The 15725-nt window shown below is 40.5% G+C and overlaps 3 protein-coding genes across 4 annotated transcripts; 2 read left to right on the plus strand and 1 right to left on the minus strand.

Annotated features, from left to right (window-relative positions):
- Window positions 1-731: 731 nt before the first annotated feature.
- On the minus strand, window positions 732-4405 carry cd2bp2 (CD2 (cytoplasmic tail) binding protein 2). Of its 2 annotated transcripts, none has more exons than XM_026326223.2 (7): window positions 4305-4405; window positions 3919-3997; window positions 3426-3555; window positions 2986-3143; window positions 2316-2904; window positions 2138-2223; window positions 732-1756 (listed from the first exon to the last, which is right to left on the minus strand). In XM_026326223.2, the coding sequence occupies exons 2-7, from the start codon at window positions 3991-3993 to the stop codon at window positions 1646-1648; spliced, it is 1149 nt and encodes a 382-aa protein (XP_026182008.1). In that variant the 5' UTR covers window positions 3994-3997; window positions 4305-4405; the 3' UTR covers window positions 732-1645. The 2 variants fall into 2 exon arrangements, with proteins under 2 accessions (XP_026182008.1, XP_026182009.1); XM_026326224.2 differs by having other exon boundaries at window positions 3919-4050; window positions 4305-4362.
- Window positions 4406-4932: 527 nt separating this feature from the next.
- Window positions 4933-7149, plus strand: pheta2 (PH domain containing endocytic trafficking adaptor 2). The gene is made up of 4 exons (XM_026325211.1): window positions 4933-5263; window positions 5517-5605; window positions 5708-6011; window positions 6283-7149. Exons 2-4 carry the CDS (start codon window positions 5525-5527, stop codon window positions 6687-6689), a joined length of 792 nt encoding a protein of 263 aa, XP_026180996.1. The 5' UTR covers window positions 4933-5263; window positions 5517-5524; the 3' UTR covers window positions 6690-7149.
- Window positions 7150-10363: 3214 nt separating this feature from the next.
- mylpfa (myosin light chain, phosphorylatable, fast skeletal muscle a) lies at window positions 10364-14447 on the plus strand. The gene is made up of 8 exons (XM_026326038.2): window positions 10364-10530; window positions 10651-10777; window positions 11463-11561; window positions 12615-12690; window positions 12780-12884; window positions 12995-13073; window positions 13174-13222; window positions 13595-14447. The coding sequence occupies exons 1-8, from the start codon at window positions 10364-10366 to the stop codon at window positions 13694-13696; spliced, it is 804 nt and encodes a 267-aa protein (XP_026181823.1). The 3' UTR covers window positions 13697-14447.
- The last annotated feature ends 1278 nt before the right edge of the window (window positions 14448-15725 follow it).

Genomic DNA, 15725 nt, shown 5'->3' on the forward strand with positions numbered 1-15725 from the left:
GGAACTGGACAGTCTGGAGGCTGTGGCAGAGAGGATGGTGGACAAAATCAACTCCATACTGGATAATCCTGCCCACCCTCTTCATGAGGAACTGTGGCGAATGGGAAGTTCATTCAGCCACAACCTAATTCCTCCTAAAGCCAAGACCTAGATATTCAGAAAGTCCTTTGTGTCCACGGTTGGGAGACTCTGTAATTCCACAATATAAACAATAATGCAGCCCTACAGGGACACATGGTTAAGCATAAAGCTTTAGTGGATGCTTCAGCAACACGGAGGAGAGAGGCCAACTCCCAGTCAGATCTACAGCAGACATTTCTAATTAAAATTAATAAGAAATCTATCATTACCAAAGGTGTTTAGTCATCCCACTACTCAATTATTCAACCAATCAGTTCAGCGTTAGTGTACTGGTTGGTTTATTAGTGCCTGGGGATATAGTGAAACTGCCATGTAGTGTGAACCCACAGGGATTCAGTCAAGCTAATAAAATTAAAATGTTTACACATGGGTATCCTCGTCACATCCTTGTTAAGCTGACACCAGTGTAATAATTTGTCACATTAATGCAAGTACGTTAAACAGCACATGCATTTTAATTACAGTGACATTTGATTTTTTTTTTTTAAACCAAATTTTATTAAAACCTCTAAATTAACAAAAACTTTTCAGTTACACAGTAAAAATTGTATTATTCCATACATCGTTTCCTACTTCTGTGCAAAATAAACCAGGGGAGCATTTAGCAATTATTTTTATTAAGATGACGAATATGTTTTTAATAAATCATTTAGTCCATAAAACTACAAGCAGTTGGAGATGTCATCAATCTGCCCTAAACCTAAACATGTTCAATTCTCTAAGCCGTAAGATCAAAAAAAGCCTTAGTCCTTAGAAGCGACGTAATTATGTTTTGACTGATAGCTTGTTGCAGATTTGGCTTTTACTGCAAAGTTGCATTTTGTCATTTCTGACCATTTTTACCACTGAAAACATTTAATAAGCATGATGCTTTGCCTACTTTCATTCGAAAGAATAAAATAAATTTCCATCAGCTGAGTATATTATAACAATGTTTGTGAAGATCCTCAGTCATCCAGGTTAAGTTATCTAGTCATGACAACTGTACTTCTAGTTTTTAGGTCGACCTAAAAACTAGAAGTAAAGTTGTCATGACTCAACCTCTAGATATTTTAGAACAAATATTCTAAAACATATGGGAGGTAATTGATACAGGGACTGCATGCAAAGTAGATTTAGTATAATCTAATAACTGTGGATATTTGAGGTTGCAAAAAGCTAAATTTCATCTGTGCAACATCTCCACATTATCCCAGCTGAAATGCCATTCAATAACCAGGTTTAAAAAAAAAAAAAAGGTATAATGTATATGTGCAGAAATGTAAAATATTTATGTTCCAATTTAAAACAGTCTCAGATGAGCCTTAAACCCACAATGTGATTTGATTCTTCGCAAACAAAGAAATGGTTGATAGCAACACCACACGTTATTTATTTAAAAACAATGCGCAGAAAACAAAACCACTCTTAAAATTATATGACACCAAAGTCTTGGATCGTGAGTCTGAAGGAAGACTGAGGGTGACATATGAATGCTGAGATTGATCACCTGTCTGAACATAAATCATGTATATAGCTCAAAGTCTAGTCTCTTGGAGTTGTAGAACTGAGATCCTTCCTGGTCCACCCTCCTGCAGTAAACGCCATCAGCGAAATAGCCTTCATCCACCCAATCCTACACGGGACAATGAGAAGATTAAAACTTTGCAGCCCAATAATCTATTTAACCATGTTGGAAGTACAGTTTTTATACACAGCACCCCAATGTCAGGGGGTGGCAAATAATGAAAATTGTATCAGTCTGAACATTTATGGACTTAAATGTAGGAAACGGAAAAGATTATAGGCATGTACTTGACTTTGTTTTAAGACACACACACATGCCTGGAGTGACAATAAGCATAAAAGATTGGAGGTCATGCCACTGACTCAATTTGTCATATTTGCTTATGCCTATATATCAGCATATGAATAGAAAATCCCTGAGTATTGGTTCACTGCATCGCCTTCAACCTTAAGTTCTGCTTTGGAATTTACTATTAATGTAAAAGAATACCTGCATCTGCTGACTGGTGAAGGGGCCATAGATTTCTGAGTTATCCTTATTTTCCCATTTGTACTCCCACATCACTTCATCAATCACTGAAGAAAGACAAAGCTGGATTAAGCAAAACAAGATACTGAAGATACTGATACTGAAGCCAAGCACACACACAAAAGTAGCACTCTGTAACCTCTTTTGTTGTCTTCATCCTCCTCAGCCTTTGATGTACCACCATGTGTCTCATCAAACGTATCAGCAAACATGTCAAGCTCATCTTCTTCACCATCATCACCACCACCAGTAGGTTTCTGCCCCACAGCTGGACCCTTGCTGCTCATGCTTTTCAACAAAAAGGCCAGTTTTTCATATGTTTGCTGATAGATTTCAAACATCCCTGATCCAACCAGTCTGTCAGCTAGTGCTGTGAGCCGATCAAGCTTTTCTGCATCCCTTTTGATCTGCTCTGTGGGTTCACTCTCTTCCCTCAGTTTCTTCTTTCGTCCTCCAAGGCCTCCTAACCGACGGAGCGCTGTGGCAACAGTCTCCCCAGGCTTCAACAGTTCGACCACATCTTTAAGGAGCTGATGCTGTGTGTAGGATGCGAGGGGATCCTCAGCAGGCTCTGTCTCCTCCTCCTCCTCCTCTTCATTTTCACGATCCGCCTGTTGCTCTTCTCTCCGTTTCTCTTCCTCAGCCTCATCCTCATCACCAGCTCTGCATTTCCGTTTAGCTGCAAGACCTTTCTTCTTTTTCTTAACAGGTTGTTCTTTAACTCTCACCTGGAAGAAGGAACTTAGATTATTACACATTATTTGAGGACTTTTTCAAAGATGAAGCAAAAGTCCCAAAAATGCAATTACCCAGTCAATGTTGTCCAACCAGTTGTCTCTAATCTGTTGCTCCTTTTTGATGAAATAGTTTCCCTCTGAGTCAAAGTGTCCTTCCTGCATCTCCTCTTCTAGGTTGAAAGGTGTTATAGAAACTCCCTCATCATAGTCGATCGTTGCTCCCTCTTGGCCTGTAAAACACAGTTAGTCATGGTTTTAGGTGACATAATCGCTGCTACAGTATATTTGGACAAAATACTATCATGCTAGACATGTCACAAAGCAGTGATGGGAAGTGTCCTATTGTAGAAGAATATATCCAATACTTATTAAAATCTCAAATCATGATTTTCTTTAAATTTAGCTCACAACTCTCTGAAAACTGAAAACAATTGTCACATAAAAGTAAATAAACTCCATGAACTGCCATTTACTGCTTCAGAGTTACAGTCCAAATAATCAATATGACATACCTTCCACATCATCACTGGCCAAAATATCATATTTGCTGTTGTTTGTGTCGTCCCCTTCATCTTCTTCATCACTATCAAGGGAATGTTTACCCTTGAATCTGGAGCCTGGTCCACTGACAACCTCACAACTCTAGTTGAACAGTAAAAGAAGAGAGACAGTTAGTCCAACACTGCGTAATGTTAAAAGTATTACAGGTTAAGAGCATTTTCTAAAAGAAACAGATGCAATGACTAGAAGAAAGGACTCTGCATCCTTATGAAGATTCAGAAGATTGTGCTTAGTCCAATGTAGTGGACTAAGCACCATATTGAACATCCTATTGGAGTGTGGCACCAGATATTTGATAGTGCACCATACATTACTACACTGTATAACTACAATTTCTACTACTACAACTATCAGGATTTGATAAATACTGTGGATACATCATCTCTGAAAATGACGGCTAAATCCTGGCGATATTAACACAACCTACAGCAACTAAGTTAATACCTTTTTATTTGGGAGATCGTCCTCCAGGTCAAACTCCCCGTTCCCGTCCTCAAATGTTACTTTCCTTTTCGGCATGGTGCTACAGAAGGAAAACAGCGACTCTTACATGTCTTACATCTCACTTAATGTGAGCTGTGACACGAGGGAACAACGTTATTTTAACACTTTCACAGACTTGGATCTTGTAACGTTGTGAAGCGTGTTAGCTTTGCCGCTAACAATGTTAGCACATAGCAAACACACAAGCTAAACATTTATCACAGTCCAAAACTAGAGCTGAAATACCATTTAGTTAAGCACCTAAACACAACCTTTGCACATTACCAATGCGAACATATACAAACAAGGTCACAGTTTAGATATTTAAGCACAAAACGTGATCGTACCTGCTGGAAATAATTCAAACGACGTTTCCGTTTCTTCTTCGCTTGTTTACGTCTTCGTCTTCTTCTTCTTCGTTTCCTAAAAGTCGAAGACGGAAGGCAAACCGGTACAATACAGCCTCCCCCTGGTGAAGAGCGTAGTCTTGTTAAATTAAAGATGTATACAGCTTATTAATTACAACAAATTATGCTAAAACACTTCTGATAATTACTTATTTTATTGTATAAACTTTCAGGTAAAAATGATAAATATTTAAATGAATCCTTCAAGTCCAAAAGGATAAAAAGGACACACTGTCACCAGGAATGAACACACCAAGTTAACAAATGTGCATTTTTAGTGGGTCATTGTCAAGATATCTAGTTATTCTTTTTTAAAATGAATAAAGAGAGAGAGAGACAGAGATTTTGGCATAACTTTTATCTAAAAGCACCTATCTACACTCTAAATGGCCTTAAATTTATTTTATTTCCTCAAGAAGATGAATTTAAAAGAAGAAGCAGGGCTCTACAAATGTAAACCTCATCTCAGATCAATAAATATAACACAAAATGCAGAAGTGAGAGACATGAAGCAGATGCATCAGACCTCAAACTTTACTTCACATCTCACTTCCAGGTAGCAGTTCTCGTCAGGGAGGCTGGTTTGTCTCAGCTGACTGCAGCCCATCAGCTCAAGGTAGACTCAAGCGGAGAATATAACGTGTCAGGATTTTGTTACCAGGAAGTGGGTCGAGTTATTTATATTTCAACACTTGTCCTCTCCACCCGAGGGAGAACCAGTGGTAGTAACCTGAAACTATATATCGAAGCATTGTCTGGTTCTTGATGTACCGAAGTAAGAGAAAAGAACCAACTTCATGCGTAGGAAGGACAAGGATGCAGATATCTGTGAATGTAAATAATGTACTGATGGTGTGGAAGGGTAGCGTGACCCTGTGAGGGATTCTGCTCTGTTAGAGGTAAGTCTGAGTCACTATTTTCTATCCTGTCACTTCATGTCAATAAGTTGGAGACAACGTGCTTTGGTGTTAGGTAATTGGCTTTACCGTAATGATGAAAGTATTTATTGTGGATCTGCTTTAAAATCCGTTTTAAAAGATTGCTGAATGTTTTTAGTCAGTGTCTAGTTGGGTTTCCTGTATTTTACTCTACCTCTCGTTCAGTTTTCAGTAAAAAGATTTTTCAAATATAAAATGTTTTTTTTATGTTTAGGTGTTGGGATGAAGCTGCATGAGAAGATTTTAACTCATTACCTATCATGCACCTCTCCTGTAGATAAAGAGGGATATCTCTATAAAAAGGTTTGAGAAAACATAAAACGCAAAACAACATAAAATGATCAACTCTTTTCTTATGATAGCAAATGCAACAATCCTGTTTTACTTTGACATCTCTCTCCATAGAAAAAGCGAAATGCCACCTACCAGCAACGGTGGTTCGTCCTGAAGGCAAACCTGCTTTTCTACCAGGAGCGCCCAGCTGACCGACACCTGCTGGGGGTCATCGTGCTGGAGGGATGTGCAGTGACATGCTTAGATTCTGACGGACAGTTTACCTTTTCCCTGGTGTTTGACAGGCCTGGATTCAAAACCTATAGATTTGCAGCAGTAGATCGTCAGAGTCAAGAGAGCTGGGTGAGAGCTCTCCTCTCAGCCAGCCACCATCACCTCTCCAAGCTGGTATGGGACCTGGAGAGGCAATATGAAGGTGTGTTAGGAGGGTTGGGACCTTTTCCCATTTCATTTATTATTTGAAATAATAGTTTAACATAATTACAAATAGTCACTTTCAGTACAAGTGTTAATCAGCGAACTTTGGAGTATCTAATAGCTGCATTGTCAATTTCAGACCAGGCTAGTTGTTTCCACCTTCTCAGTCTTTGTGCTTAGCTACAGTGACAGGCTGCCAGTGGCACCCAGTTATAGAAATAATATTTTTATTGTAAGTGTGATACTAATTTTCTTTTTTGCATCTGCAGAAGCTAAACGGCAGCAGGGCTCTGGTGAGTCCCGTCACAGGTCCTCTATCACTGCCGTCAAACAGTCCACACTCAGCTTCTTCCCTGTGCAGAGGCCAATAGTAAAGGTGAGGGAGGTGAGAAGCTTCAGTGACAGCACTGTTTTACAAGCACCTTCTATATCGACCAAAGTGGTGGCAAAAAAGTCGCCTAAACTGTGGCATAGGAGAAATGCTCACGTCACACCCCTGAATGGACCGGCACCTTTGTATGGAGAATGGCCTTTAGTGGGTTTTGATCCACTTGAGGATTTCAGCAAACTACATGAGTATTATGGCCAGGAAGTGAAGAAAGCAAGAGAGGAATGGCTGAGGGGTCGACAAGCAGAGGAGGAGCACAGTGATGAAGATCTCATTGACCTGGGGTGAAAGAAAATAGGAACTGAGACTGAGCGATTCATGTGTGGCATTGAGGAACTGAACCTTCAGTATTTGAAGTTGTAGGCCCAGATATATATAAATGTGCTAAAGGTCTATCTTTATTTCATAGAATCAGCCTTGATCATTTTAATCAATTTCAAAGCAACGTGTAATTTGCTTGATGTGCCTGAGCCAAGGCAGCCTGCTCATACAACTAAAACCAAATATATACTGTCAGTCTTTTGGACATTAGGCAACCTGCAGGTCCTGTCCACAAGCATTTTAACTTGTTAACTTGTTGTATACGAGTTTGACAGCAAGCCAGGAAAAGCTAAAAGTAATTCAGGGATATAAATTTGTTATTAGGGCAGCACGGTGGATGAGTGGTTAGCGCTGTTGCCTCACAGCAAGAAGGTTCCTGGTTTGAAACCCAGCAGAGGCCTTTCTGTGTGGAGTTTGCATGTTCTCCCTGTGCTTGTGTGGGTTTTCTCCAGGTACTCTGGTTTCCTCCCACAGTCCAAAAACATGTATGTCAGGTTGATTGGTGACTCTAAATTGCCCATAGGAGTGAGTGTGAGTGTGTGAGGTTGTTTGTCTCTATGTGGCCCTGTGATGGACTGGTGACCTGTCCAGGGTGGACCCCTGCCTTTCACCCAAAGAGAGCTGGGATAGGCTCCAGCTGATCCCCGTGATCCTGATTAAGGAATAAGTGGGTATAGATAAAGATTTTTAGCAATCTTTAGCATCTAATGTAAAAGTCATATGAAAACCTAATATTGATGTTGTTTGATTGGCAAATCAATCTATTCTTCCAATCAGCTATTTTGTCCAGCTTTTTGTCTAATCATTAGTTTTTTATATGACCAATATGTGATGCAAATATCTGTAATTCATGCACTTGTTAAACAGCGATAGACCCTGGCAGCTGGCATGACAAAAATGTCTTTAAAAGTTTGACATCTAACCCGTGGAAACCCTGCTGATTTGTACTCATGTTGGAACATGCTGCTGAATGAGATGTTATGAACAGTTTCATTTATAATGTAACAAAAGCTTTCCAGTATTAATCAACAGTATTATGTATTTTTCTTTGCATGAAAAAATAAAAGCAATCTGCTCATTTTAAATGTCTCATATTTAGACAGTTGACATGTTAACACGCAACCTTATAGATGTGCAGTATAATATTAAAGATTTCTAGTAACGTTATCAGGGTTTTGTATATTTAACTCAATTTGAGCAATTTTTCTTAAAGCAGGAAAAATATTTTACATGTAAGACTCATGTTCTCAAAAATAACTGAAATATTCAACAACAGTGGGGTAAAGCTTGTATTATTTCTTTGCTTAAGAGTGTACCTGACGGTTGGAAAACAGCAGAGGGCGCTGCAGGCACAGTGTGTGAAGTGAACCGGCTGATTTAGGAAGTGCAATCATATCAATATGACTGAGTCACAAAAAGCTCAGTGATTTACAGGAATGTGGAAGAAATGACGGTGGCTCCTGTTAAAGCTGACACATCCAGTATAAGGCTAAATTAAGAGGCTTGTACTGAGTTATCCTTTACAACATACTGTCGTTTTCATTAAATTCACTGTGTTATCACCAACACCATCTGTGTTGTCAGACACTTGACCTTAAATCCAAACTTTACTGTATGGTGGTTCATGTAATACATTCTCAGATGGAGTCAAATAACATAACAGGGCAACCTGAGGCTGGCAGGTAATGAAACACACTGGAGTAAAACATCACTAACCCTGACACCCTCCTGTATATGTATAGCTGGGAGTTTCTCCACATGCCGGATCCTACAGACACACATACCAGTCATGTGACAAAATGATAGATGGCTTCAGACCAGCGTGGTAAGAGGTTTCACATTACAGCACCGGCCCCTGCAATGTACACACATCTGTATGGAAACACTTGGCAGCATGTAAACACATTGTGGTGTGATACCATTTTTACTGTTTCATAAAGTCAGGAAACTGCATCTGATGTGACGCATCTGTGAAAAGTCTGAGATGTCACAGCCTATTTTCATTCCATTATTTGCATTTGAGAATCTCAAACTGTTCTGCCACATAAGACATGGAAAAATAAGTAGCAAAATCTGCCAAAAGTGCACACTGAGTCGCAAAAATCAACCCCAAAAAGACTTTAAACCAAAATTTGATTCCAATTTTTTTTTTTTAATTGCAAGATTATCAGACTGGCTGTTCAAATAAATTTAAAATGAAGTTTCCAAACTGCACAAAAAACAATATTCATGGCACCATGGGATGTTACACTTCAGTGTTAGTATGATTCATTTAAAGTTTAAAACAAAGGTGGTTACAAAATCTCTCCAGTAAGTTGACGTCAAGCTGATGTGTCAGCATGAATGAGCTGTTGTAGCCCCTACGCCTTTTCCTGAAAGATAACATGTGCTGGAACATGGTTTACTCCTGCACCAAGGTGGCAATGACTCAAGTAAACCACAGGTCAAAGGTTAACAAGAACACAAGGTCGGGGCTGACAGCTAGCCAGTCAGGCTGTGCATGTCCTGAACGCACAAGATAAACAAACTTCTATCTCATCCATATAACAGCAGGAGTGGAAACCAGTAAAGAGACACTCGACTCATCCCTGACCGTAGGGGGGAGAGGCGTTCAGTGGAAACACAAACAGTCATGATCAGGGTGCAAAAATAAATCCATTCAATAGTCAAGATTAGCTGTTGTAGTTGATAATGAAATGAAAACCAGATTATCCCTGAGCTAAATTTGGAAATAAAAACTCACAAAACAAATGAAGGAAAGCGTTTTGGTCTGGGAGAGCTTGGCACGTTGGCAGACGGTCAAGTTTATTTAGCTATTTCAGTCGCCCTCAGCTGTCCCTTTTCTGTTCTCCTGGGAATGTCTGCTGCCATCACCCTGCCAAGTAAACCATGTATATTTATAGGGGGGGGGGGGCATGAGGAGTAGACGGCGCGAGAAGGCGACTTGGAGCAAACAGGTGGCAAAGCATTCATGAGACCAGTCACCAAACCTTTGTAGTGATGAGAAAGTAGCAGCCAGAGGTTAACGGTACTTTCACTTGTCTGGCATGTTGTTAGTGACTCAACCTGAAAAAAGCAGAAACAAGAAGTCCACATAAACTTTAGAACCACCTAAGCTAAAACATTGTTTAAACTTTGTAAAAGATGATTTGACGTTAAACTACCAAACTGCATATCCAGAGTCTCCTTTTCAACCAGCTCCTTCAGTACGACGCTCATTGTGTATTTATCAAATAATGTCATACTATCATTCACCTGTGTCATTTGTCTGCGGGAGTACTTTTTCTTCGAATACTTTAAGTACATTTCATATATAAATTTCATATATATTTCATATATATACTTCTTTTTCCATAAGAGTTATTTTGATTATTATCATTCTCATAAGTCAGACACTGTAAATGTCAGTTCACATATTTGCTCCTCCATCATAACGTCTTTGGGAAAATCCCCTTTTTGACATGAGCATCGTTAATTCACCACAACTTAAAATAAGAAGGCAGAGCTGTGCACATACAGGGTAAAAGCTGCATCAGTTGCTGAGGGTATAGAATGATTGTATCTCAGTCTGTAATATCGCAATGGACATCACAAACCAAAAATAACGTCAGCGAGTGGCCACTGTGTCTCTCTGCATGCAGATGGTGGTGGACATAAGGAGGGTGGAGAGACAGTGTCCGGCGGTCCAACGAGCATCTATGTCCCGAATGTCCTTATTAGTCCACGTGGGACTGCAAACCTATGGCATGGTCCCTCAGCTATCAAGTTTACCTAATTCCAAGACTCCTGGGTCTATTTTTGCTCTCCTGTAAGGTGATATGCTGAACCGCCATTCTGTCTCCTTTACTTTTGCCATCAGTTGATCCTTGACCATCCCCTCTCTCTCTCTCCATCTCTTTTTTTTTTTTAATCCCCATCCAAACTTGAGGCTGTGGCTAAAGTTAGATTGGCCAGCAGAGAGGTATATAAGCCCCCAGAGATATACGTATAACGCGGCTTCACACTGTCTTCTCTTTCTTGATCATCCAAACCTCCACTCATACCGTCTCAAGATGGTGAGTACCAGGGTTCACAAATCTCTGCACTCTGCTGGTGGAAATATCTACAGGGAAATGAAACCAACCCTACGGATTAACTCTGTGTTTTGATGCTTTTTTTTTTTTTGTATAATCTTTAAATAATCATAGCAAAAAGCTGGGAACATCAGTCCTAGGACACCGAGCGGTTTTTGTGGGTTTGTGTGTAGCTGCAGTTCTTAAGGATGCCTGGGTACTAATGTGCTGTTATAATGAGCATAATGCATGATTGCCAAGGTGTTTGAAGATTGAAGCAAAAGATGCTGCTAGTTGATTCAAATGCATGTCATGTTAGTATGCAGGTCGTCATTGAGGGTTACTCCCTAATTTATTGGCTCTGCTGGAGCCATGACACCCAACCTGAGGATCAGGATCTCTCTTGGGTGGGGGGGTCACAAAATGGACAGGAAACATGATGAAAAATATTGTTCTACTATACAATTGTTCAAGTTAAACATGTTCAACATGTTCAGCAAGTGTTAAAATGAAGCAATGAAAATGAAAGACATGCATGGAAGAAATCGTTCTTTTTGAAGGAAACATGGAAAGGAGACAGTGATTTGTATAAAAGAGTCAATTCCGACAAGCTGGGAGCTATCGCCTTTACAACAATCCTGTGACAAGAGAACAAACTGGCATTTTCACCCATGTGTTTGTTCTCCAGGCACCAAAGAGGGCCAAGAGGAGGCAGGCAGCGGGAGAAGGCGGCTCCTCCAACGTGTTCTCCATGTTTGAGCAGAGCCAGATTCAGGAGTACAAGGAGGTGAGGTTTTTCTGGACACGTCTCGCCAGGAGGCTACTTTTCTTACTGCATCATTCATGGCAGCCTCAGGAAGCTTGTATTACACTTGTACTGTATAAAGGTATATAAAGCCCCTCAACTGTGAATTAAAGAGGATGTCATTTTAAGTCAATTTCTTAGAGAGTGGAACCAGAATTAGAGTTTGGTGAAGCAGCTCTCGGATCTATTTTCTCACCTCCCTGTTCTCCCCTGACAGTTCAATAAGTCTGGGTACGTCGTTAGGAGGAGCTCTGAAATTTCTGACACCATCTGAAGCTCTTCACATTTTGTTCACCTTTGACCTCCACCCAGCTGTCACTCAGACATCTCCTTAAGTCTACAGGAGAAAGAAAGAAAGGAGTGTTGCTGCTTTTTGTTAACGAATTGATTTTAAAATGACCATTAAGGTGTTTTAAGCAGCGTATAAGGAATAGGTGTAAAAGTGAAATGTGCAGGGTGAGTATATTGGAGTTCATTAAGGTCAGGGAGATGGGATTTTATAAGGACATGCTGCCAGGAGATTGGATAATGATGGCGTCTGTGTTTTCCATGCGTTGTGAAGAGATATGCGCTGCCAATAGAGGAAACATTCCTCCTGCGATAAGTGATCCACGCGTCTTGAGTGCCACTTAGGGAATTTATGACACGATGATTAGGATGATCTTAGCACGGTGCGCAGATGGAAAGATAGTCGCGGAGGGGGAGGGGGTGTTTATATCTGTCAGAGAGAGGGAGACCTAGAGTGTAAGAAAGGGCAAAGGGGTGACGAGAAAGATTCAAGCTCCAGTGCAAGACTTTATCTTAAGTTTCATTGATGTGAGTTATGTGAGAGGGTAAGCAGATCAGACAGCTGTTCCCTAATTATACTTTCCCAAATTAACATGTAAGAAATGACTCCTCCTCCTCCTCCTCCTCCTCCTCCCATCGCCTTGTCCCACTTATTTTACACAATATTCTCTAACAATATTTGTACAGACGCTCACCAGCTGCCACTTCAATGAGTCTCTAAGCAATAAATGCTCTTTCTTCTTTCAGGCTTTCACAATCATTGACCAGAACAGAGATGGTATCATCAGCAAAGATGATCTGAGGGACGTGCTGGCTTCAATGGGTGAGTCCTGGTGAAATTCATACACGACTCATGGATGTGTGTTTCACGGTCGCTGTAGTGTTGTAATCCCAACCGTCTGTGCTGCTCAGGCCAGCTGAACGTGAAGAATGAGGAGCTGGAGGCCATGATCAAGGAGGCCAGCGGCCCCATCAACTTCACCGTCTTCCTCACCATGTTTGGAGAGAAGCTCAAGGGTGGGCATTACATTGATAGTCACATTTACATACACTTTACATTTTACTCACTCCCAGATTGTTGTACAGTACATATATGTGGTATTACTTCTCCCTGCTGTGCTCATCAGGTGCTGACCCAGAGGACGTTATTCTTAGCGCCTTCAAGGTCCTGGACCCCCAGGGTACTGGAACCATCAAGAAGGAATTGTGAGTGCTTTTTAAATAATTAAAGCATTCAATACAGCACATAGACAAACAGGGTGCATTTGATTTTTACACCTAAACTCTATCTGTTTTCCTATTCCAGCCTTGAGGAACTCCTGACCACTCAGTGCGACAGGTTCTCCAAGGAGGAGGTAAAATCCACTAGAGCAACAAGCCATGTTTACTTTAATGAGTGTAACAATAGATTTACTTTAATGAGTCTCTTGGTCTATGCAACCCAGACTAGTTTTTGTTGTAGTATTTACATATATATTTCCCAAAAAGTAAAAAAAAACAAAGATCCAAATAGAAAATGCATTTCTTCTATCTACTGTCTTAATGTCCACAGCGAAGGTGTTTTCTCTCCTGTGCATGTGTCTGCCCTCTACTGTATCTGTAGTGTTTGAAACATAAATGTCTCACTGAGGCTAGAACTTGGTAAATAGGCCTGCATCTAAAAAAAACAGCAGGATTGTATATCCAGTTTGTCATGCTGAATTTCCAACACTCATTTCCTCTCCCAGATTAAGAACATGTGGGCCGCCTTCCCCCCAGATGTTGCAGGCAACGTAGACTACAAGAACATCTGCTACGTCATCACACACGGAGAGGAGAAGGAGGAGTAAAGAGAAAGCTAGAAGACGAAAGACAGAAAGACAACAATCCCTTTGCTATTCTGCCTTCCCTGTCCTTTTCTTTCCTCCTCCTCCTCCCCACTCACCTGCTGTGTACAAACCCACGCGCTCAGCCGCTCATGATCGCACCAAAGACTTGTCAGACTGACACATGAGAAGGCTGACTCCCACTGGGATGTCTATGTTTGCTTATGGGGAATAGGGATGGTTTTCAATAAAATTATCCTGTAACATCTTTTCCATTCACAAACTTTTCTCAAAGACCTTTTCTTTCCTTGCAACTATCTTCTGTCTTCTCACCTCTACATCTGTCTGTCCGCTCACTTCAGCCTCAAGGTGTTTGCGGGATTAAAAACGTGTCCTCCTGCTTCCCTCGGTATCTGAGAGAAGCATGGGTTTACTGTTTGGGACACAGGAAACATGGGGACTTCATTCCCAATTGAAGACGTCCTCTTGAGGGGATGAGGCGTGAGAAGCGAGAGAATTTGCAGGTTAGAGATATAAAAGTTGCATCCTAAAAGTGACGACAACTTTTTTCCTTGAAAAGTTTTATTTCTTTTTTTTTGTGACTGAAGGAGAGGAGAGAAAGGGCCGAAAGAAAACATTTAATTCTTCGATTTCTTTCCCTCTGCTCCTTCCTACATCCAATAAATCACCTTTTTTTCCATAAGCCGTCTCGACATCAGTGACTGAACTCTTCCTTACCTTCCCTCTGTAACAAATAAAAGGGACAAACTGTGAATAAAATCTCTTTCCTTTTGTACAATAGTGTCTGTTCAGTGGCTCTGTGGGACAGGGTTCAAGGGAACAAAAGAAGTCAAATGAACAGCAAAATCTAACAGTGGCACACATATAGCAGAGCTTCTGCATGTACAAGCAGGAGCCTGAAAAAAATAAATCGAATCAGCAGTCTTTCATCATCATTCTTCAATACTGGCATTATTTAGTGATCACAGACCAAAGAACATCCCCCCACACTTCAATGACACCAAGAAAAACAGCCTGATAGTTTAATATATTATAGTTTATTACGCAGCACAAACGTCGTTATCGTCAATACATCAGTTTTAGATCTGAAGGAATGACTTAGCTATGATTTCAGTTCACTTTTGCCAGAGAGTGACATGTAAACTTAAAAACACACAAGACTTGACAGTGTGGGGAGGAAAGACAGTTTAATAGCTTTTAAAGTATTTGCATCATTGCTGGGGGCATTCCCATTCCAACGTAAAATGGTAAGAATGAGAAGTTTCAGGCTCAGTGTGGAAAGGCCTGACAAACGGATCTCCTGATTCCTCTTTGATATTGCTGAGCGCTCATTCCCACAGGAGGAAATGGCAAGCTAGTGAGATCGATTTGATCGTCACGAGATCTCGAGCCCTCTGAATGAAAAGCAATGATGCTGCCATCAAGGCATGAGCCATGAAGGAATATTGCTCATACAATATTGTAGTCCATTGGCCTGAAAGTGTGCTCCGAAAATCCCCAAGTGAAGCACAAAAGCCCATCTGATCATCACGATAGGGTGAAATCAGTGCTGCTGTCACCATCCACTATCAATAGTCATGATGGAGGAAGGTTTGCATAGATGTGTTCAGGTTATCCTCACTAACACTACACCAATCCATGCCTATAAAAGCACTGGAGGGAGGGAGTGTGTGATATTTCTATCTAAACAACAGCAATGTAAAGTAATTAAATAAGTGAAAAACTGTGAATATGTTGGACATGTCGGCTACAGTTACATGAAAGTCCCTCTAATCCTTAACTACGAAAACAGTACAGTTAAAGAGCATCAATGTTTTTTTGCCTTCAAATGGTTTTACACTAACTAGATGGCACTTTTCATCATATACTGATGGGGTTTGGTGCCATTTAACATATGCATTAAATATGTTACAGTACAGGACACTGAGTGTAAATAGGTTAGAGAGTTAGTCATTGTGAATGGTACAACACAACTTGGTGAGACAGACGCACTTAAGATCTCAAATTTAATCACTATTCAAAGCTCAAAAAT

Source organism: Mastacembelus armatus, chromosome 8, assembly GCF_900324485.2.
Source record: "Mastacembelus armatus chromosome 8, fMasArm1.2, whole genome shotgun sequence".
Classification (NCBI taxonomy): domain Eukaryota; kingdom Metazoa; phylum Chordata; class Actinopteri; order Synbranchiformes; family Mastacembelidae; genus Mastacembelus; species Mastacembelus armatus.